General features: G+C 35.0%; 4 protein-coding genes across 5 annotated transcripts; all 4 read right to left on the bottom strand.

Moving 5' to 3' along the window:
- Positions 1-1,833: 1,833 nt before the first annotated feature.
- On the bottom strand, positions 1,834-5,036 carry LOC104777386 (immune-associated nucleotide-binding protein 6-like). Its single transcript, XM_087495801.1, has 6 exons — positions 4,967-5,036; positions 4,663-4,879; positions 2,790-3,064; positions 2,534-2,698; positions 2,331-2,465; positions 1,834-2,211 (listed from the first exon to the last, which is right to left on the bottom strand). The coding sequence occupies exons 2-6, from the start codon at positions 4,859-4,861 to the stop codon at positions 2,098-2,100; spliced, it is 888 nt and encodes a 295-aa protein (XP_087351927.1). The 5' UTR covers positions 4,862-4,879; positions 4,967-5,036; the 3' UTR covers positions 1,834-2,097.
- A 2,436-nt stretch (positions 5,037-7,472) lies between these two features.
- Positions 7,473-10,866, bottom strand: LOC104777385 (leucine-rich repeat receptor protein kinase HPCA1-like). 2 transcript variants are annotated; one of them, XM_019241856.2, is made up of 9 exons: positions 9,516-10,866; positions 9,346-9,417; positions 9,192-9,261; positions 9,045-9,113; positions 8,867-8,941; positions 8,683-8,754; positions 8,454-8,583; positions 7,895-8,364; positions 7,473-7,801 (listed from the first exon to the last, which is right to left on the bottom strand). In XM_019241856.2, exons 2-8 carry the CDS (start codon positions 9,407-9,409, stop codon positions 8,296-8,298), a joined length of 549 nt encoding a protein of 182 aa, XP_019097401.1. In that variant the 5' UTR covers positions 9,410-9,417; positions 9,516-10,866; the 3' UTR covers positions 7,473-7,801; positions 7,895-8,295. The 2 variants fall into 2 exon arrangements, with proteins under 2 accessions (XP_019097401.1, XP_087361824.1); XM_087505698.1 differs by lacking the exons at positions 8,867-8,941; positions 9,045-9,113; positions 9,192-9,261; positions 9,346-9,417; positions 9,516-10,866 and having other exon boundaries at positions 8,501-8,583; positions 8,683-8,735.
- A 1,501-nt stretch (positions 10,867-12,367) lies between these two features.
- On the bottom strand, positions 12,368-16,616 carry LOC109131178 (uncharacterized). Its single transcript, XM_087505695.1, has 5 exons — positions 16,493-16,616; positions 16,149-16,269; positions 15,977-16,048; positions 15,830-15,904; positions 12,368-15,750 (listed from the first exon to the last, which is right to left on the bottom strand). The coding sequence occupies exon 5, from the start codon at positions 14,971-14,973 to the stop codon at positions 12,568-12,570; it is 2,406 nt and encodes an 801-aa protein (XP_087361821.1). The 5' UTR covers positions 14,974-15,750; positions 15,830-15,904; positions 15,977-16,048; positions 16,149-16,269; positions 16,493-16,616; the 3' UTR covers positions 12,368-12,567.
- A 645-nt stretch (positions 16,617-17,261) lies between these two features.
- On the bottom strand, positions 17,262-19,693 carry LOC104777383 (GDSL esterase/lipase At1g33811). The gene is made up of 6 exons (XM_010501621.3): positions 18,915-19,693; positions 18,718-18,821; positions 18,421-18,545; positions 18,044-18,292; positions 17,701-17,968; positions 17,262-17,607 (listed from the first exon to the last, which is right to left on the bottom strand). The coding sequence occupies exons 1-6, from the start codon at positions 19,193-19,195 to the stop codon at positions 17,390-17,392; spliced, it is 1,245 nt and encodes a 414-aa protein (XP_010499923.1). The 5' UTR covers positions 19,196-19,693; the 3' UTR covers positions 17,262-17,389.
- Between the last annotated feature and the right edge of the window lie 316 nt (positions 19,694-20,009).

Raw genomic sequence — 20,009 nt, 5'->3', positions numbered from 1 at the left:
CTTTAACAATCTTCAGGTCAATTGGTGACACCTTGTCATGTGGGAAGGTTGTTAAAGGGTGGGGACCAGGGTTCGAGGAATGCCTGGCGCACCAATAACCTACTGTGGATTTGGATGAGTAGTTCCATTTGCCACGGTGAGGGGTTAGGACCGATGCCCTGCAGGGTCAGCTTTGGGCCTATGGAGGCAAGCTAGCAGTGAGGCTAGTGGAGTCCACGGGAAGGGTTGTTACAACCTACCTTGGAATAATGAAAACATGTTTCAAACCAACTTTTAGTGACTGTTTTGCCACACAATTCCAACCCACCAAAAGTGTCGCAAGTTAGTCGCCAAATTTACGACTATATTGGGCGACTACTGTATTAGTCGCTAATTTGGCGACTATCTGGGGACAATATTCACAGTTTTCTTGATTCGTCGCCATTTACCGACAAATTTAACGACTATGTTATTTTGTCGCAAGTTAATGACTAATTAACGATTACGTTGTTTTTTGTCACTAAACAGTCGCCACGTAATAGCTAAATTGTTGTTAAATAGTTGCTAAATTTGGTGACTACTAATTTAGTCGCCAATTGTAGTCGGAAATACCCTATTTTCTTTGAGTGAGTAAATCCTTACCCAAAACCAATTTGATACATAATAAACTAGAGAGATTTTGTTTTATCCAGAGTTAAAAAGTACATACTCCATTATGTTTTTGGTTAACGAAACACTGATTAATTAATAGCAAAATAATAAAAATAAAAATTGATACCAAATAATCTCAAACAGAATCTTACACATTATAAACTATTTTCATAGTTTATTGTTATCATAGATTTGGAGGTACGGACTACGGGTTAGGTTGGCTAATTATTGCGTTATATTTTCCGGTTTAGTTGTCGTTAATTGTTTTGTTTAGAATATTTTGTCGAGCATAGGTGTCTTTAAGGTTCTTGTGGATTCTATGGTGTCTTTTTGTTCATTTTCATGTGTTAACAATGGCATAGACGAAGTTATGAAAAAACAAAAAAATTAAAACAATGGTCAAGGAATTCATCCTCTTTTACAATTTTTATAAAATTTCTAAACATTTTGTATTATTTAAATATGGAATATATGTGAGTAGTAAAACCATCACCAACGGTAGAAATCATGATCGTTACTCAAAAAAATAAAAATAATAATATTTTAATTGAAATAAATGTAAACTAATGAAAAGTGCTCAGGTGTATAAATAGTATAGGAATCGTTTCTTCTCACAGCAATCTGAAAAACTATTCCTCTTCTCTCTCCTTTCTTTTTAATATTTTCAATTTTTTATTTATTAAAATTTTAGTAAACAACGACAAAAGATTAATGTTCTATGTAAGGGATCTAATAGATTAATGTTTTCACTATGTAAATGTGCTTTAGCAAAAAAGTATTTTAAAACTAATGCTAGCTAGACGTCATTAATTTAAAAAACTTTACTTTCGAGTTGTTTACTTAATATCAAATTGTAATGAATCATGGTCACAAAGAAAAAATCTTCCCGTGACAAACTCAACATATTGTGTTTCTTCAAGATCACTATATCGGTTTTTATTCAGTAAGAATAATAAGTCATACAATTAAAACAGATTGCCATTTGACCGACCATTTGGAGAGTACAAAATGTGCTTTTATTAATTTGTTTTCGATATATAGACATTGAGTAAATTAATATAAAGTACACGACATGTTGATATGATATATGTTAAATTTAAAGAGGTGATAATGATAGGATGAGACTCTCTTTGTTTATTATATATTGGATGATTCAACAAAGATCAGATCTTTTTATCCACAAGAAAAGAAAAAAAAAGCAAAGATTAGATTTAATACACATACACGACGGTTATTTTTTTATTACAAGACGGTAAGCAAAGATTAGATTTATACACACATATACACATATGGATGTCTGAACAGTGTTTAATTAGCAACAATACTTACAAGGGTTATGAAATCGGGAAGCAAACAAAAGCAGAAAACCACACAGCACACATAAAATGAAATAAAAAACCGTGCAACGTGCACAATAAGACTTTGACATGTGTCCTCCAACAATCTTTGCTCGATTGGGTACACCGATTACATGATGTTGCATGACGGCTTCGGATCTTGTTCTCTCCTTGTCGCCACCTTTTCCATTATACGCATCATTGCCTCGTGTATTTCCAAAGCATTTGCTACTTTTCTCTCCACCTGAGAGAGGACGAGAACACATTGTTACGGACAAAATGTGACAGGAGAATAATCTCAAGCCTCTAGATATTTTTAAGTAACACTCTTATAAAAAAGTAAACGAATATAATATTAACTACCATCATTGCCATTTCATCCATCTTATGTTGAAACGACATCCTTAACTCCTCTTTCCTCTCCCTTTCTTTCTCTACTTCTTTTCTATACCTAGCTTCGGCTTTCTTTTCCTCTTGCTTAAGCTTCTTGGTCTCTTCCTGAGAAGCGCAAAGATTCGTAAATTAACATATGTTCTGTATAGGCGTTTCAACCAGAAACTGATCACCTTTATCTGACGGTGCATCTCTTCCGTAAACGGTCTCCCTTCGTTTTTCCTTCCAATTGCTGCAACATGGGCGAGAAGCTCCTCGATTTGCTTATCCTTCTTGTCTTCATCCTTGGTCTTATTATTAAACAAAACCTTTCTATTGCCACTTAATGTGAAAATTCTCTGAAATAAAAAGTACGTAGATAGATTAATAAGCAGAAACGTTTACGTGTAACGCAAGTTTATTATAGTAATAGTCTATGGAATAACTGACCGTCAGAAACTCAGGGCTTGTGGATAAATACGTTTTCAATGTCTGGTTGTTTTCTTCTAGCTCATCACCACCAGTGAATACAACGATCAAATAGTCAAGGATTCTACTCCCGAAGAGGCTTTGCAACGTACTAACCACGGACTCTTCCTCTTGCGTAATCCGATTCCTAGCGGATAAAACTAACACCACAGCATGTAATCCTTCCTCAACCAGAGCAAGACATCTAACGATTTCCTTGCTGATAAAGGCAGGTGTCGTTATCAAATCGAATAGACCTGTGTCACGAACCAGAGAGCAAACCAAATCATAGGCAATGGCGCAATGCGGATAATGAAACCGAGGGAGCATTGTTGAAGACAAAGTAATATCAATAAAATATGATTTTAGGAGAGATAATATGTAAGAAGGTGGTGGTTGCTTCCCACAAATTCTTTTAATAAAAACTAATAAAAAAATATAAACAACAGAGAGAAAGAAAAGAAACATTGCTAAAGTTACTATTTTTTACTATTTTTTACTATTTTTCAACACATACCAATTTTTTATTAATCATATATTAAAATATATTTTTTTTTTCTTTGAGCAACAATGAACACGTTCTCTCCGCTAGTGATGCTCTAAGAGCATGTGCATTGGTAGAAATTCAAATGAGTCTCTCATTAATATAATATTAGCTTTTTTAGTGTAGAGAAATTTGAGAATTTTTTTTTAATTTTGTATGTCCATTGATGAGAAATCCAATGAGTTTTTCATTCATACAATATTATTATTTTAATATAATTTTATAATTATAATTTTATTTTATTTGAATATTTATTTTGTTATTTTGTTTTTGTATTTTATCTTAACATTATTAATATTTTATAAACAAACTAAATTATTTATTAAATATATTTAATTCTTTTAATTAGTTATATTTTATATTATATAACATGTCAATAATGTTAAGAAAAAAACATATTATCAATCATAAAATTATAAATACTAATATAGTTAGTTAGTTTCATAATATTAATATCTGTTTAACTCTCATAATTTTGAATCATTTTAATATTTTTGTATCAACTAATATTATTTTAAAATAATATGAAAATATTATTGAAAATTATGTATAATGGAACTTGTTAAATAATTAATTTTATTGTGATTTCTAAAAAAAATAAAAAATAACAACAAATAAACTGTTTAATTAAGATTTTAAGTTTTTATGAAGTTAATTTATTATAACAAATTCTAACAATTTAAAAAGTGACATGTGTCATTTGAGAGTGGATCTCATGAGTTTCTCAAGGTTTCTCGTATGAAAAACTTTGAGAATCGATTCTCCTTGCTTTTTATTAATTCTTTTTTTTTTTTATTTATTTTTATTCTGAGAAATTCAGTGAGAACCTACGTACGTGACCTAAGTAAATTAATTAATTGGAAAACAGATAAAATAAAATATAACAAAAATAACATTGGGGAATCTGAACCTATGGCTATCAATGAGACAAATAACACCACACATTCATTCATTTCTCTTCATAGTATGACCCCATTTCAAGTTATTGTTATTATATGGCTTCACATGCCTACGACTAAAATATATTCTCTCTGTTTCACAAAGATTGATGTTTTGGGATATTTTTTTGTCTCACAAAGATTGATGTTTTGTAAACTTCAAGAAGTAATCATTGAAAATATTTAAAATTTAGATTGTTATTAGTTTAAAATTAAATAATATTCTCTTTACTTAAAGAAAAAATATATTTTATCTCAGTAATTATTGTTTTCTTAATATGTGTAAAAACTTCTAAGCATGTATGAGAGAGAGGGAGTAATATTGTATCAAATGTAGAGAGGGAGTAATATTGTATCAAATGTATAAACATACCAGGAGTGTCAATCACATTGATGATCGGCCCACTTTTTGTCACAGCTCTAAATGTTTGACATGTCATAGTAACACCTGTTGCTTGTGTTAATGAGGTGAACCTTTGTTGTCTAATGAGTGAGTTCCCTGTGGCGCTTTTTCCGTTGCCTGCACGCCCCACTAGAACTATGTTTTTTATTTGCGCTGACCCAGAAGCCATGGACTGGTCACTTATGTTCTACAAAGAAACGAAGATATATATAGGTAAGGGTGAGCGTTGTAAAGTATTGAAATTAGCACCATAATTACTAATGAGGAAACTCACGAGCTTTCTTAGCCTTTCTCAGTACTTGCCAAACAGAGTAGAACAGAAAATATTTGATCAGCTAATACTCACAATGATCTATTTGAAGTTTCATTAAATAGGAGATCCTTATGTGCAATATTATGTGACGACCAAGGCATTTTGGAATTTTACAAGAAACTTTCTTCTATTTTATAGTTTATCAGAATATGTAAAATCGGAAAAGGTGAAGTAACGAGAATAGGCAACAAGACGACTTTTGGGGGTTGACTCTCTGTAATCTTTTGCTGGCAATCTTGTCCTGCCGGGTACACCATTCGAGAAGATTCTGTAAGATGAGAGTCTCATCATGAGACTGAGCCTTTTATCATTTTATTATATCTAACCTCAATACTTTTATTCTTTATAGGAATCAGAAAGCCTTACAACTTCACAGGAATAACAGATTTGTATATAAAAAGAAAAGTGAAAACAAGCATAAGAAGAATCATGTAAAATAGTAAAACACAATAAATGGGGATGTCTGGATCTCTTAATTAACAAATATAAATTAGAATAAAATGTCCACTTTGCCGAAACCATTTTTTTATATAACTAGTCTAAAGTCTAAACACAATAAGATGGTTGTGTGCTGCTAGTTGCATAATTACATTTGGAGACCAAGTACAGCTACTACGATATTACCGATAACACCGATTTAGTCCCGTTTCTACAGAATTGGACATATTAAGAGAGCTTCAATCCGTAAGCTCCATGTAGCTCTATACATATATATATATATATATATATATATACAGAGTTCCAGATAAAGACGTTTAGAATATAACATAACAAAAACATTTATAGACATGGCGAGTAAACGTTATCATCTTTTTGACAAGTAATTTTTATAGAAATAATGAGTGTAGTCTAAAGTCTCTAATTACAATTTATAAAGTGATCTAATTTTGAATCAAATCCATGTATAAAGGTGTATCCGTGTTTTTTGTTTTTTTGTATGTGTAAAAAGCATCTTCTCAATGAGCATGGTCTATAAATCCATATGATCCTCCCAATATGGTAGACGAATCCCAAAAATAAACTATGTTCGTTCCATGTTTACGTAACGTAAAATGGAGATTGCTCGTTATCCTCGCAATCAAGTTTCTTCTCTGCACCAACATCTGTCAAATACGTCCTTAGGTACTCTTCTCCAAACGTCGGAGGTGGATCATGTTCTAACTAAACAATATGTTGCTCCCACGATACAACATTCCTCATGTTCCAACTAAACAACGTCGGAGGTCGATCATGTTCTAACCAACCTGATTTCGTCCAATATTTCAGCTAAAATACAAATTAAGACATGATATTGAAATATATATATATATATATATATAAACGTGACAAAATCAATACAACTATACCACTTTCATCAATCATAATCATCGACCTCAGAGTTATCTGAATCTTTACCAGTATTATCCAAATCTTGAACTAACTAATAGTATTGATATCAATCGAAAGTTAAGTTGAAGAAATCTAGAGTTCTTTGCAAACCAATAAACCAATATATTTCAATTATTATTAACTTATATCAAACTGTTAAATTTCCACTTATAATATATTTCAGCCTTAGCAGCTTGTTCTCTCCTCTTATAATCAATGCTTATTATTTTTTCAATTGCCTTTGGAAATTAAATTACTGATAATTTATTAATTAGTAAAAGGATTATTGTCATGAAAATGAATTAGTCTAGCTTAAGTGTTTTATGGCCTACGGACATCGCGTCTACTGTTCGCAATCGCTAAATTTCAAAAGTTTATGTCCACAAGCCTTGCAGTTACAGATGATAGTAGGTTGCTGATCATTATTAATTTTCATGAAAAATAAAATACACAAAACAAAGCTACTGATTTTCCTTGAGTATTTTTTATCACCATTAATTTTCTACTTATTCTCCTTGAGTATTTACTTATCATCATTTTGAGTTTTGACCTCCTCAAAGCTATCTTTAGCTCCAATATCTTACATTTACTAAATGAAGCGTTATAGTTTCTCCAATCGTATATATAATTACAATGGTTACGGTCTACATCTGAGATCTATTCCAACCAATATTAAGTACCTCCATTAACCCGTCTTTTTTGATCCATCATTTATCAAATTTATACCTATACTATGTAGGTCTTTCTGCAAGATAATTGGTTTAAATTAAATTCGTATGACAATCAGTATATGATCGGATCTAATTGTTTGTATATGTATTCTACATGTGAATGGGAAATCATAGAGTGGTAATCGTCATTAGCCAAAACTCCATTTTAAACGATATCGAATAATTCTCTAAAAGGCATATGATTACGAAAAGTACAAATATAACTTGTATATTGTGTGTTCAAAAGTTTGTATATATAGTTCTAAATTTTAGTATGCATTGCTTGATTGCTTCAATATTCGTAACATTTGTGGTGTGTTAAGTTTTATATATTTATTTAAGAACTCGTATGTATAAACCTGTATACTCTTAGAGTCTTAGATATCAAATTTTTTTAAACATACATATACATATATATATATATAATATCTTTTGAATGTATCATAAGAACTCATTTACATTTATACTTCTAATTCTGTAATGCGAGATTTTACTCGAACTGAGGTTTCTGTCTCAGTCTCTGTAACGCGGACTTGTTGATGATTAATTCTATCAATTCCCTTTCCTTTGTTCTTCTGCTCTCTTTTTTTACAACAAAGAGAAATCCATATCCCAAGTCCAATTACCAACAGCAGCACAACAGCACCCAATACTATTCCGATGATACCGCCGATGCTTAGTGACTTGGACCTTCCTACTTCTGAACCACTTCCAATATCTAAGGAAAAGAAAAAAAAAAGGAAATGCAAATGAGTTATATGGAACAATTATATAGTTTCGGTTTTACTGTGAGTGACCGGTTTCATCATACCCGAGAAGTAACCGTAAGGATTGGCTTGGTAAGGGCCAAATATGTTGGGAGGCTTGTAAGTCTGGTTGCTAAACGCAAAACCAAGAATTGCCATTTCTGTTTGATTAAAACTAACTTTTCCCAATGGGAAGACCAAGAGATCTATTAGAAGCTGACGATCAGTTGTATCCTCTCTTATGTTTCTGATAGCCACCAAGTCAACAGGATAACCGAACTTCTTAAAGAACTCTACCATTCCCTGCTGAAGATTCAAGAAGTTGGTGGAGTTGAAAAACCCTGAGAATGAAGGAGATCTGAAGAAGAGTGTTCCTGTGATTGGATACACACATTGACATGTAGAACTCGGTGTCATGTTCTGACCACATGGAGCAAAGTTTGTTGGGAGAGTTGAAAATGAGGAATTATGTTGGACTATTGAGCAGTAACTCGGTACGTTCCCCAGCTCCATGCACACCGGATTGTTTGCTAATCTGTGGAAATATCAAAGAGATATGTAACTGGTTGAAAAGCTTACAAAAATTGTTAATTTAAAATTTTAACCAGTATATATATACAATACTTGGATGCGTTTACTAGATGTTGGTCTATAATGGGTTATGTCATTACTTTGCAAATCCACAAACTCCAACTGCTCGCTATAATTGGTACCAAAGTCCAATGGTTCGTTTATACCATTGCGCTTTAGGTTGCTGCAAGTGAACAAAAAATAACTTAAAACATCTCAATAATTACTACAAATGTCACAGCTTCGACTTGATCTACCAATCAAGCTTGCATGTATTACTCACATAGTCTGTAGTTCAGTAGGGCTGAAGAGGAAGATTGGTATTGGACCTTCAAGTTGTATCCCTTCCATCCTTCTATCAAGGAGAAGACCATGTGTTGTTTGTAACTGCTGTATACAAATATATATACTATGTATGTATATATGTATATACATAGAGAGAGAGTGAGAGAGAGAGATGTTCATACAATGGTGACAGGGAGCGTAACGACGAAAGCCATGATGGAATGACTGAGAATTCCAAAGTATTATTGCTCACATCTCTGTGACATTACAATCATATAATTAATGGAACTATATTAATTACAAATAAGGGTTTGAGAAAGGTAGTGATTGTTAATTACGCAGCAAAAGAGAAACTTATACAATGTGTAGAGACTGTTCAAACTAGCTAAATTTGGAAGACTGCCCGTTAATCTGTTGTTGGCCAAGTACCTGAAAAGGATTCAAACTATAAACTCATTTTACTTCTTTCATTGATATATACAAAAAATGCTTTAGTTACTCACTTACAATTCGTTAAGATTTGTCAGATTATTAAGACTCGAAGGAATATCTCCACTTAGTTTATTTCTGTCGACGTCTGTATGTATGAAAATAGCGTATGAGATTAATTAAAAAAAAAAAATAGATGAGTAAATGTCACACTAAACTAATTAACACTTACAACACTGCCAATGATTTAACAAGGCTGAGGCTGTCCGGGATTTTGCCTGTGAACTGGTTTCCATCAAATAGCCTATCGATAAAACAATCAACAATGCCATCACTTTGTTAGTTACTACTCTCAACCTTTGCAAACTATCAGGTTTCTTATGTACTATTAGTGAGACTTACATATGTATCAAAGTCATGTTAGAGCTGAAGAGTTTTTCGGGGATTTCACCTGAAAGTTTGTTTTTCCCGAAATGACTGCCAAAAGAAGTGAAGGACAGTTTCATTATTTAACAAATAGAAAGAGTGAGTGTGTAAAATGTAACAAAAAGATTTGAGGAGTATAAACAAATGCTTAGTTTCAAGAAGCATGTCAAGTCCAGGTGAAGTCCCATTAGAAATTGGAATGTTTCCTCCAATCTGATTGTCAGCTATATCAAACCAATATAAATTCGATAGCAGTCCAATTGACGCGGGAATTGTTCCTTTAAATTGATTTAAATTCAGGGATCTGTATGGAGAGAACAAAACTAGTAAGTTTTAGGAGCTTAGCTAGAGACTACAAATGGAAAAATGTATATGTTATATAGTATATTTCCAGTTACCAGGTCAATCGTATGACTGATTTGTAATAAACTCCGGTTAATCGGAGAAATACGTGACACGACGGAGGAGAGACGAAGGTTGAAGAAAAAGAGAGAAACGAGATATTTCTTATTTATCAAACAATCAAAGTTTGTTACAAAAGCTTAACCTCAATTAACTAACTAATCAGTCTATATATAGTAAGACTAATCAGCTAATCTTAATAACCGAAGATAACCCAATTAAACCAAAGCTCATAACCGGTCATACTCTAATACGCCCCCCTCAAATCTTTATCTCCGAAGTGTCTGGTTTCGGGAGGTAAAGATTTGACAAGGACATCTTCTGCAGCAGATGATGAAATGGTCCCAGATGAAGAGGTTTAGTCAAGATATCAGCATGTTGTTCTGCAGTCGGTACATGAAGAGCTTTAAGCGTACCCTTCTTAAGTTTGATCACGCACCGTATGACAATCGATCTCTATATGTTTAGTCCGTTCATGGAAGACTGGATTCATGGTGATGTGTAAGGCAGATTTATTATCACAGAACAACTTGGCTGGAGCAGACTCTGTAATGTGGAAGTCCTTGAGTAGTTGTTGTAACCAGATGATCTCACAGGTTGCTTGTGCCATACTGCGATATTCTGATTCTGTGCTACTTCTACTTGCAACGCCTTGCTTCTTGGATTTCCAGCAAATGAGTGAGGATCCTAGGTAAATACAATAACCCGTAACAGAACGCCTTGTCTCCTTACAATTAGCGTAATCTGCATCACAAAATCCATTCAAGCAAAGATCCGAAGTGGCAGGATACATCAAACCTTGTCCTGGATTCTGCTTGAGGTAACGTAGAACCTTGTGTGCAGCTTGTAGATGAATATCAGTAGGAGCAGATATGAACTGGCTCAGTTGGTAAACAGCAAAAGTGATGTCGGGCCTTGTGATAGTGAGATATAGAAGGCGACCAATGAGTTCTCTATAAGAAGTAGGAGAAGGTAACAACGTACACATATCCTTGGTAAGTCGCAGGTTCGGATCCATTGGAATAGAACTTGGCTTACAGCCTAATAAACCTGCATCTTCAAGCAGATTCTGAGCATATTTGCGTTGACAGACTGAGATACCCTCTGATGATCGCGATATCTCTAATCCAAGGAAAAAGCGAGCTGGTCCAAGATCCTTGATCTTAAATTCAGAGTGCAAAAGGGTCTTCAGATCATGGACAGCAGCATCATCGTTACTTGCGATCATTATGTCATCGACATATACGAGCACAACAACAATGGAACAAATTCCTGATGGACGCATAAAGACTTTAACGAAAAGAGTATTATCAGCAGGTGATTGTACGTAGTTTGCTCCCAAGAAAACCGTAGACAGACGTTTATACCACTGTCTCGAGGCTTGTTTCAAGCCATACAAGGATTTGAGTAAACGACATACCGGATTTGGAGGTAAAACTACACCCGGTGGAGGCGTATATCCTTGAGGAAGACTCATGTATATCTCCTCTTCCAAATCACCATGGAGGAAAGCATTGGAGACGTCCATTTGAGTCAGGTTCCAACCCTTCGCAGATGCTAAGCCAAGAAGCAACTTTACACTGGTGAGTTTCGCAACAGGGGAAAACGTCTCGAGGTAGTCAATCCCTTCTTGCTGTGTGAAGCCTTGTGCAACCAGGCGTCCCTTGTACTGTTCAACAGAACCGTCAGAGTTATACTTAATAGTAAAAAACCCATTTGCATCCAATCGCATGTTTCCCTGCAGGTAGAGACTCAACAACAAAGGTCTTATTAAGTTCAAGAGCAAAGAGCTCATCATTTGCTGCATTAGTCCACTTCTCCGATTTCATGGCCTGATGGAATGTTTTCGGTTCTGTTTCAGCACTATAAGAAAAGATATAGGATTGGAACAGAGGTGTATAGCGGTCAAGAGTACAGACAGAAGAAAGGGGGTATGGTGTAGTCTTTTTAAGTGATGGAGGAAGGGATTTAATGAGAAGAGGAGGTGGTGGTGGTGGTGGTGGTGGTGGTGGTGGTTGAAAAGATTGGATATCTGTCGGTGGTAAAGAGGAAATGGAAGGAACAAGAGAGCAATGATACTCAGCCAGATAACTAGGAGCTCTAGATTGTCTCTTTGGCCTAACATTAGATACAGAAGTATGATCTGTAACAGATGTAGATGCAGTGTCAGCCGGAATGGTACCATGGTCATGCTCTAATGATGGTTCAAATGGTAGAGTAGGAACTAAAGAATCTTCATCAATGAGAGGCATGCTTTCAACAAAATGCAATGGAACAGGAAGAGGTAAAATAGAATTAGGGAACATATCTACTGCAGATGACAATAAAGAACTAGTCTTAAAAGGAAAGACATCTTCTTGAAACACAACATTCCTAGATATAGAAATAGCATTTGACTCTAAATCCATGACTTTATATCCCTTATAACCAACCGGATACCCTAGAAAAACGCATGGTCTAGCTCGAGGAGAAAACTTATTACGTTCATGAGGATTAGTCGAAACATAACACAAGCAACCAAAACTCTTGAGTAAACTATAATCGGGCAATTTTGTAAACAACAGCTCATAAGGCGACTTGTTAGCTAAAACAGGAGAAGGCATGCGATTTATGAGGAACACTGCAGTCAACACACAATCAGTCCAATATTGCAGGGGGATATTTGATTGAAAAAGTAAAGATCTGGCACATTCAAGAGATGTTGATGCTTGCGTTCAACAACAGAATTTTGTTGTGGTGTATAAGCACATGAAAAATAATGAATCATTCCCTGTTCTTTAATAATATCAGTGAAAGCTAATTCTGGTGCATTATCAGATCGTATGGCCTTAACAGTGCTATCATATTGTGTTTTAACATGTTTAAGAAAAATTGGAAAAACAGTATGGACTTCCTTTTTATTCCTTAAGAGGTAAACCCATGTAGTACGAGTACAATCATCGACCAAAGTAAGAAAATAACGAAAACCTTGTACAGACTCAATACTAAAAGGACCCCATATATCAAGATGGACCAAATCAAAAGGTTTATCAGCTAGATTACCATGTGAAACATACGCTAACCTTTTCTGTTTAGCTAAAGGACAAATACTACAATGCGAAGACAGAGAAGAATTCTTCAAAGAAGGAATCAAACTAACAAGTTTCTGAAGAACTAGATGCGACGGATGTCCAAGACGTTGATGCCAGAGAGAATCATCAGTAACCACAGAAACAGAGAAAGAACATGCTGCAGGATTAGATGGTGAGAGGGAAGTATTCTCAGTAGCCAAAATGTAAAGATCTTGAAAAACTCTACCCCTCCCAATCATCAAGCCCTGAGAAAGTTCCTGAATCAAACAACAATTATCAAAGAAATGTGCAGAACAAGACAATGTTTTAACCAACCTACTGACACTAATCAAATTAAACTTGAAATTAGGAACATGCAAAACGTTGTATAAAATCAACTTTTGAGAAATGTAAATTGTCCCTATATGAGTGATGGAAACCCTGGTACCATTCGGCAATGTCACAGTAATATCTGTAACAGGTCGTAAGTCTGTAAACAAAGCTAGATTAGAGCAAACATGACTAGAAGCTCCACTATCTATAATCCAAGCATCATGCGGTAAAAGTTGTTGTAAAGAAGAAAGAATATGATTTTGAAAAGTTAAAATATGTTTTTGATATTTAAGAGAAGTCGAAGGGAAGGGAAAAGTGATACCAGAGGTAGAAGTTTCTGCCATCAAACCATGTTCAGAGATCGTAGCCATAGCACTAGGAATACTAGAACCAGAAGACGAAGCTATAGGCTCTTGAACCTGAAATTGACCCTTGTATTGGGAAACCATCTGATCAATTTGTTGTGGAGTAAACCCTTGTAAACTCGAAGGAACACCATTAGGAACCATGAACTGCGAATATTGATTAGAAACAGAACCATACGACACATCTTCAGTTGGAAACATTCCAGTCTCAGAGTAAACTTGAGCCACTGCATTTGCCTTTTGCATAGAATTCGCATATGGCACCATTTGATTAGAAGTTTGTTGAGACATCCGGGGTTGAGACTGCATCGTTGGCATCCTAGGCTGAAACTGATTTGGCATCGTTGGAGGTCTGTAATTGTATCCCGCAGCATTAGTCTTATATCCTAGTGGGAATCCATGGAGTTTGTAACACTTTTGAATAGTGTGTCCAACTTTACCACAATGTGAACAGATAGGTTTCTGTATAGTCCTCCCTGTATTGTAAGCTGCAACATAGGCACTCTCAGCCTCATTCACAGAAGCAACACTTTGAAAAGCAACACTTTCAATACCAGTCGTTGGTTTAACTACAACCTGTCGTTCATCCTGTGTGACCATGTTAAAGGCTTCTTCAATAGTTGGTATCGGCTTTAGCATTAGTATATGACGTCTAGCTTGATCATAACTTTCATTTAAGCCCATCAAGAACTTGGTCACACGACTTCGTTGTTGCAACCTTTCCCATTTTACAGCTGCATCACATTCGCAACGACCACATGTGCAAACAGGAAGCTCTACATAATTTTTATGTTCTTCCCACAAAGTAAGTAGAGCTGTATAGTATGTGGACACATCCATTGATCCTTGAACTATCTTACTAAGTTTCTGTTCTATAGAAAAAATTGTAGGAGCATCATCTTGCTTAAACCTAGATAGTATATTCTTCCAAATCCCTTCTGCAGTAGGAATGAAAAGCAAACTCGCGCCTATTTTCTTATCAACAGAATTCATCAACCAAGTGGATACAATATCATTGCACCTAGACCATACACCAAAATCTCTATGATCTTCCTGAGGTTTTGAGATCGTACCATTGATGAATCCAAGTTTATTTCTAACATTAAGAGCCATCCACATCGATCGACGCCAAGAGGGAAAATCAGAAGCAGTAACAAGACGATCAGAAACAAGAACGAGTCCTGCGTGATCCGCACTATGGAGATGATAGGGATTCTCATACTGATCAGTCTGATATTGCGGTTGAACATTCATCGGAGCATTCGTATTACCGGAAGTACTCATTCTCAAAGCAAGAGCGAGAAATCCAAAGAAAGTGAGACGAAAAGATAAAATCAAAAGCAAGATTCGTACTCACTAAGGTCAATCAAAAGAGAATCAAAAGAATCAGAAAAACTGAGAAAACTCCGATGAGAAAATCGCACACAACGACGAGAAATTGCTGAACAAATCGAAAACAAGAATTATCTGGGAAGCTCATCTCCGTCGCGTAAGATGCGGAAGCAATCGTAACTCAATTGCCTCGCTCTGATACCATAATAAACTCCGGTTAATCGGAGAAATACGTGACACGACGGAGGAGAGACGAAGGTTAAAGAAGAAGAGAGAAATGAGATATTTCTTATTTATCAAACAATCAAAGTTTGTTACAAAAGCTTAATCTCAATTAACTAACTAATCAGTCTATATATAGTAAGACTAATCAGCTAATCTTAATAACCGAAGATAACCCAATTAAACCAAAGCTCATAACCGGTCATACTCTAATAATTTGCATTTTTGTAGAGATTAGTAAAATAGTAAAAGTTGGCGATTTGGAGGGTGTTGAAAGAACGTACATCAAATTTTGGTAGTAAATTTTTAAGAGTATATTTCATAAAAGTTACTGCATAACTATTTACTGTTTTTTAATGTCAAGAATATTCGTGAGATACCTTTAATTGTTTCTAACAAAAAAACTTACAGTTCCAACCAAAAAAAAAACCTTACAGATATATAAGTTGTTTTAGAGATCCTACTGATTGGGGGATCTGACCACTGAAAGCACATCCAACAAGGATCCTGGAGAAAGGAGATATTATTAAAACAGGCGATAGGATAGGCGGTTGCTAGCTAGTAGATCATGATGTCGTTTTCTTACAAGTTCCTCAACTTCTTGAGGTCACCAATATTTGTTGGAAGAGGTCCGGACAATCCAGGATTGTATGACAAATCCCTAAACAGTGGATCATAAGATAGGAAACCGAAATATAGAATCCATTTCTACACGAGAAAGAAGAAGACATACAAGATCTGCAAGTCAGACAGCTCTGAAATATACCCAGAAAGCTTTCCTTCCAAGTTAAGGTTGCCTACTGATCTGCAATAGCAATAAGACAGTACATCGTCCTTTTAAAGGGAATTCAAATAAAGAAAAATGAATAATAATAATTAGAAAAGAAGACATAAACAAGTTTTACACTGAAACCACGCCACCATTGTTACATGTAATGCCAACCCAATTGCTTCCACAGGGATCAGAGCCTTTCCAGCTTTCTGGATACTTGCTCCATTCATTCCTTATGGCTTGTAAAGCAGTAGCTGCACCATCATGTTGATACCATTCAGAGATTTTAAAACACCTGATCATCGTCTATATATACATATACCGGAGAACTAATGCATAAATACGTATTATATTCTTTTATACTACATAGCTAGAAAAAAAGTTTAAATTTACAGTTTTACAAAATTAGTAGTGTAGTAAACATTTAGCCAACAATAAAATTACAACAAAAATATTTATATGCAAGAGATACTTAACCGTCTATTCCATTTGTGAGCGCAGACACATAGCAAATTCAGAAGAAAAGCAAGATCATGAACGTTAAGGCTCCAATTCTTGAACTCATCTTTAGACCCACAAAAAAATATCTTTGTTCCTTTGCTTCTACTTGTATCTCAAAATAATTTAAGAAAACAACATGTGGGTCTTCACAAGTTATAACAAACTAAAGAATAAAAATTACGGCCTCCGCAAACAAATCATGTACCCAACGATGTTATGAGAAAGGTGAGAAGACTTTTGAACAAACAAAGTGAAAATATATATAAAATAAAAATAAAAATAGGTAGTGGACCATATAATACTTGGTCAGTTTGCAACAGCTGATAATAGGATTAATTAAACGAAGGTTTCATGTAAATGGAAACGTCAATAGAGTAATTTAAACACTGAACGATACATTTAAAGAAGACACCAGAGAATTTCCAGATATTTAAAATCATGCTATTTATGAGCATAGGTCTTCTCATAGTGGTAAAAAAAATCATGGTGATTTGTCAGATAAAATGAAAGTTACGGCTAATAATCATGTTATTATGTATAAAAGGATGAGAGTGAGGTAAAAAGAATTGGTCAAAGAGAAGGAAATCAATCATGCAAGCAATGAGTTTGAGTTATATTTGAAGGAAAGGAAGATGTTGCATATCCAAATGTTCCAATGGGACAGAACCGTAAATGCAATTTTTTCAATCAACGCGAGCACTTTCTCATATTTTCTCTCATAGTTGAGAGTAAGTGAGAGGAACAATACAGAAACAAAGAAACGATAGTTATTTCAAAGAAACATAAATTAACATAAAGGAAAAAGAAATACATTATAAATAGCCATGTTACATGACATATATGCATTCGTCTGGGAGAACAATCTCCTTCTCTTCAAAGATTGGCTAGTTCTTGAATGCTCATGGGGTAAGAGTAAGCACGGGAGTTGAAATTAGATTTTGCAAGCAATATGTTAGCAGTCTCTGTTGGATGAAACGCATCCCAAAAGAGATACTTGGTTCGGTCAGGGCACGGGGTCTGCAGCGGCAGACACGTTATTTGACCATTGTTCCTTCCCACCCCACAACAACCTTTGTCCACAACCTCAAATCCTGTAGGATCAATGTAAACAATAATAAGACATTATATGAAATCATAAGACTAATATATAGTATATAGACCATGTGTTTAAATGTGTAACTCACCGTAAGCGGCTCCATTGGCAGCGAGATCATAGGTACTCTTGTAAGAATCAAGGTAAACGAACTTGGCTCCTTTCAACTGACCTTTGTTGAAACGGTCCACTAGGTTCTTGACTTGAGAGTTGAACAACACAATTGCATTGTTGATCTTTTCATTGCATCTTCCGGAACTGTTGTTACGGTTATTGTAGCGGGCCAGCTGGTAAGGTATGCAACCGATCTGTCCCACTCCAGTCACAACCACTTTCCGAGCTCCAAATTGGTACAATCGCTAAAAAAAAAAAAAATAGAATCAAGATAAATATAATGCATTGAGACATATTATGCATTACTGATCAACCCTTACGGTGAGCTGTTGTGTGTAGTCTTTAATGAGGGAATCTGCAAAGGTTTTGTCGTTGAAAGTGGTACTGGTTGAGTAGAAGTCAGGCATGAAGTAATTGTTGAGATAATCGTTACTTCCCATTCCGGTATAAAAGATACAACGGCTTAAGTATCTTTGCAGCTCATTTGTGTTTCCTCTGAAGTATCTAAGCATCTGCTCAACTGCGCTCGTGTACAGCTCTACCTGCTGGTTCATAGAAGTATGTGCACCCTACAAAAACATTTTGCAGTTTAATTATAGGTTAGTGTTTAATTGTTTATAATATAATTGATATAGCTTTTAAAATTTTGATGATAGATAAAAGAAAATTAAAAGAACAAAACTTATAGTTTGTGTACCAAGTTGTCACCGGTCTCATCTCTAATGCCAGCTGCACCAGATGCGAAATTTGCACCTCTTAGCAAAGCCTGGCCACGAATCCTAGAATACGGTGGAATGTAAGTCCGAAATCCAAAAATTTGAGCTACAAAAACAAAGAAAAAATGTTTACTCATTTAGTAAAACTAACAAAATATGAACTTTTAAAATGGTTTTAAGTTCCAAAAAGTAGTGTTTAGCCGGCCTTGATATACATATTGGTACGATACTTAATGCAAAACGCTTGGTACATAAGAAATGTGCAGACAAATACCTACCTAGTGCATCAACGTAGGTGCGACCGTTGGTGAACCGTCCGGTTGAACCTTGGGGAAAGTCAATTCCATAAGGTCGGTAATTAGCCCTCGCAAGCGAAATCAACCTGCATTTTTTCAAATTATTACTATGAATTTGTGTAAAAAAAAAACCATACATTAGTGATTAGTATATAATGAAAATGCATAATTGAACCAACCTGTTGTTGTTTCCATTATCGACTAAGGAGTCACCGAAAATGAAAAAGCAAGGGACTTGTGCCTGTTGTGGCTGTGACACGGTCGTTTTCAAACCGAACAAAGCCAAACCCAAACTAACCAGCAACATAAAACGGAGAATACCCATTAAACTGAAAAATATTGAAATACTGTCAATGGATCTTAAGAAGAATGAGTTTGAATGGGGTTTGAGTGGAGTTGACAGTTTATATACTGAACAAGTGTGATTGGTTGGTTGGTTGGTTTCTATAATTGGTTTCATGTGCTGATAGATTTGTGACAGTTGGTTTCTATTTTTAATTCTTATCTCTCACTCTCTTAATTTTACTTCTTTTTAGCTGCGGCTATATTCACAGGCGTCTCATGCATGCAATCTCGTGATGGGTCTCAAGAGTCTAATGTGTTGCTTTCCAGTTGTTTGTGTCAAAAGTCAATTCATGTAACAGTTGGCACATTACTCATCAAAGACACAGAAAACTATTTTAGGCAAAAAAACTACGTAAGATATATATAATTGTTAGTTCTTGTAAACTTTCAATTTTTTTAGAATTCCAAAACTTTCCACTTTGGAAAAATAAGAGCAAACCATACCTGCAGTTGTGGATCAATATGTTTTACTAATTTCGTGTAGGTAATTAATCTAGATTATTTATCAAGAAAAGTAAATCTTGAGATAAGTATTAGATCAAACTTATTTGGTGAGTTTAAGACCTCGCTCTATGGGATACCAACATGATTACTATATGAGTTTATCTTTATAGAGCCTGTGATGACATTAAATTATCTCTGTATTGACAATGTAACTGCAGGTTAACTAAAACTGCATGAAAGGTTTAAACATTGGTACCAAATTAGAATGTTAGATTCTAGAACTAGATGGGATTGGGAATGAGCCTCGCAAGGGCAGGCCTGCACTGCCAAACGATGATGTAGGCCCTCCTCCAATGGGGGAGACCTTAGGCTAAGTAGTACCTTCCTTAGTGTGCAACGGAAGTCGCACACCTAGGCCATGAGTCCTCTTAATCACTTATTGACTCTATCCAAGTAAGCATCCTTCAGCATTACCTCTACCCTAC

The sequence above is a fragment of the Camelina sativa genome, chromosome 3, assembly GCF_030686135.1.
Source record: "Camelina sativa cultivar CO46 ecotype springtype chromosome 3, ASM3068613v1".
NCBI lineage: Eukaryota > Viridiplantae > Streptophyta > Magnoliopsida > Brassicales > Brassicaceae > Camelina > Camelina sativa.
The sequence above is the reverse complement of the archived record's forward strand: the minus strand, read 5'-3'. Positions and strand labels throughout refer to the sequence as shown.

Excerpts from the sequence above, each read along its gene's own strand:
- LOC104777385 (XM_087505698.1), bottom strand. The coding sequence starts at position 8,342 with ATGGAGCTGGGGAACGTACCGAGTTACTGCTCAATAGTCCAACATAAT. Across the intron at positions 7,802-7,894 it reads TCCTTACGGTTACTTCTCGG|ATATTGGAAGTGGTTCAGAA; the intron begins GTATGATGAAAC and ends TCTTTTCCTTAG.
- LOC104777383 (XM_010501621.3), bottom strand. The coding sequence starts at position 19,195 with ATGAAACCAATTATAGAAACCAACCAACCAACCAATCACACTTGTTCA. Across the intron at positions 18,822-18,914 it reads GATAATGGAAACAACAACAG|GTTGATTTCGCTTGCGAGGG; the intron begins GTTGGTTCAATT and ends GAAAAAATGCAG. Across the intron at positions 17,608-17,700 it reads TGCCAATGGAGCCGCTTACG|GATTTGAGGTTGTGGACAAA; the intron begins GTGAGTTACACA and ends TTGATCCTACAG.
- LOC104777386 (XM_087495801.1), bottom strand. The coding sequence starts at position 4,861 with ATGGCTTCTGGGTCAGCGCAAATAAAAAACATAGTTCTAGTGGGGCGT. Across the intron at positions 2,466-2,533 it reads AGATGCACCGTCAGATAAAG|GAAGAGACCAAGAAGCTTAA; the intron begins GTGATCAGTTTC and ends TGCGCTTCTCAG. Across the intron at positions 2,212-2,330 it reads TGGATGAAATGGCAATGATG|GTGGAGAGAAAAGTAGCAAA; the intron begins GTAGTTAATATT and ends GTCCTCTCTCAG.
- LOC109131178 (XM_087505695.1), bottom strand. The coding sequence starts at position 14,973 with ATGAGTACTTCCGGTAATACGAATGCTCCGATGAATGTTCAACCGCAA.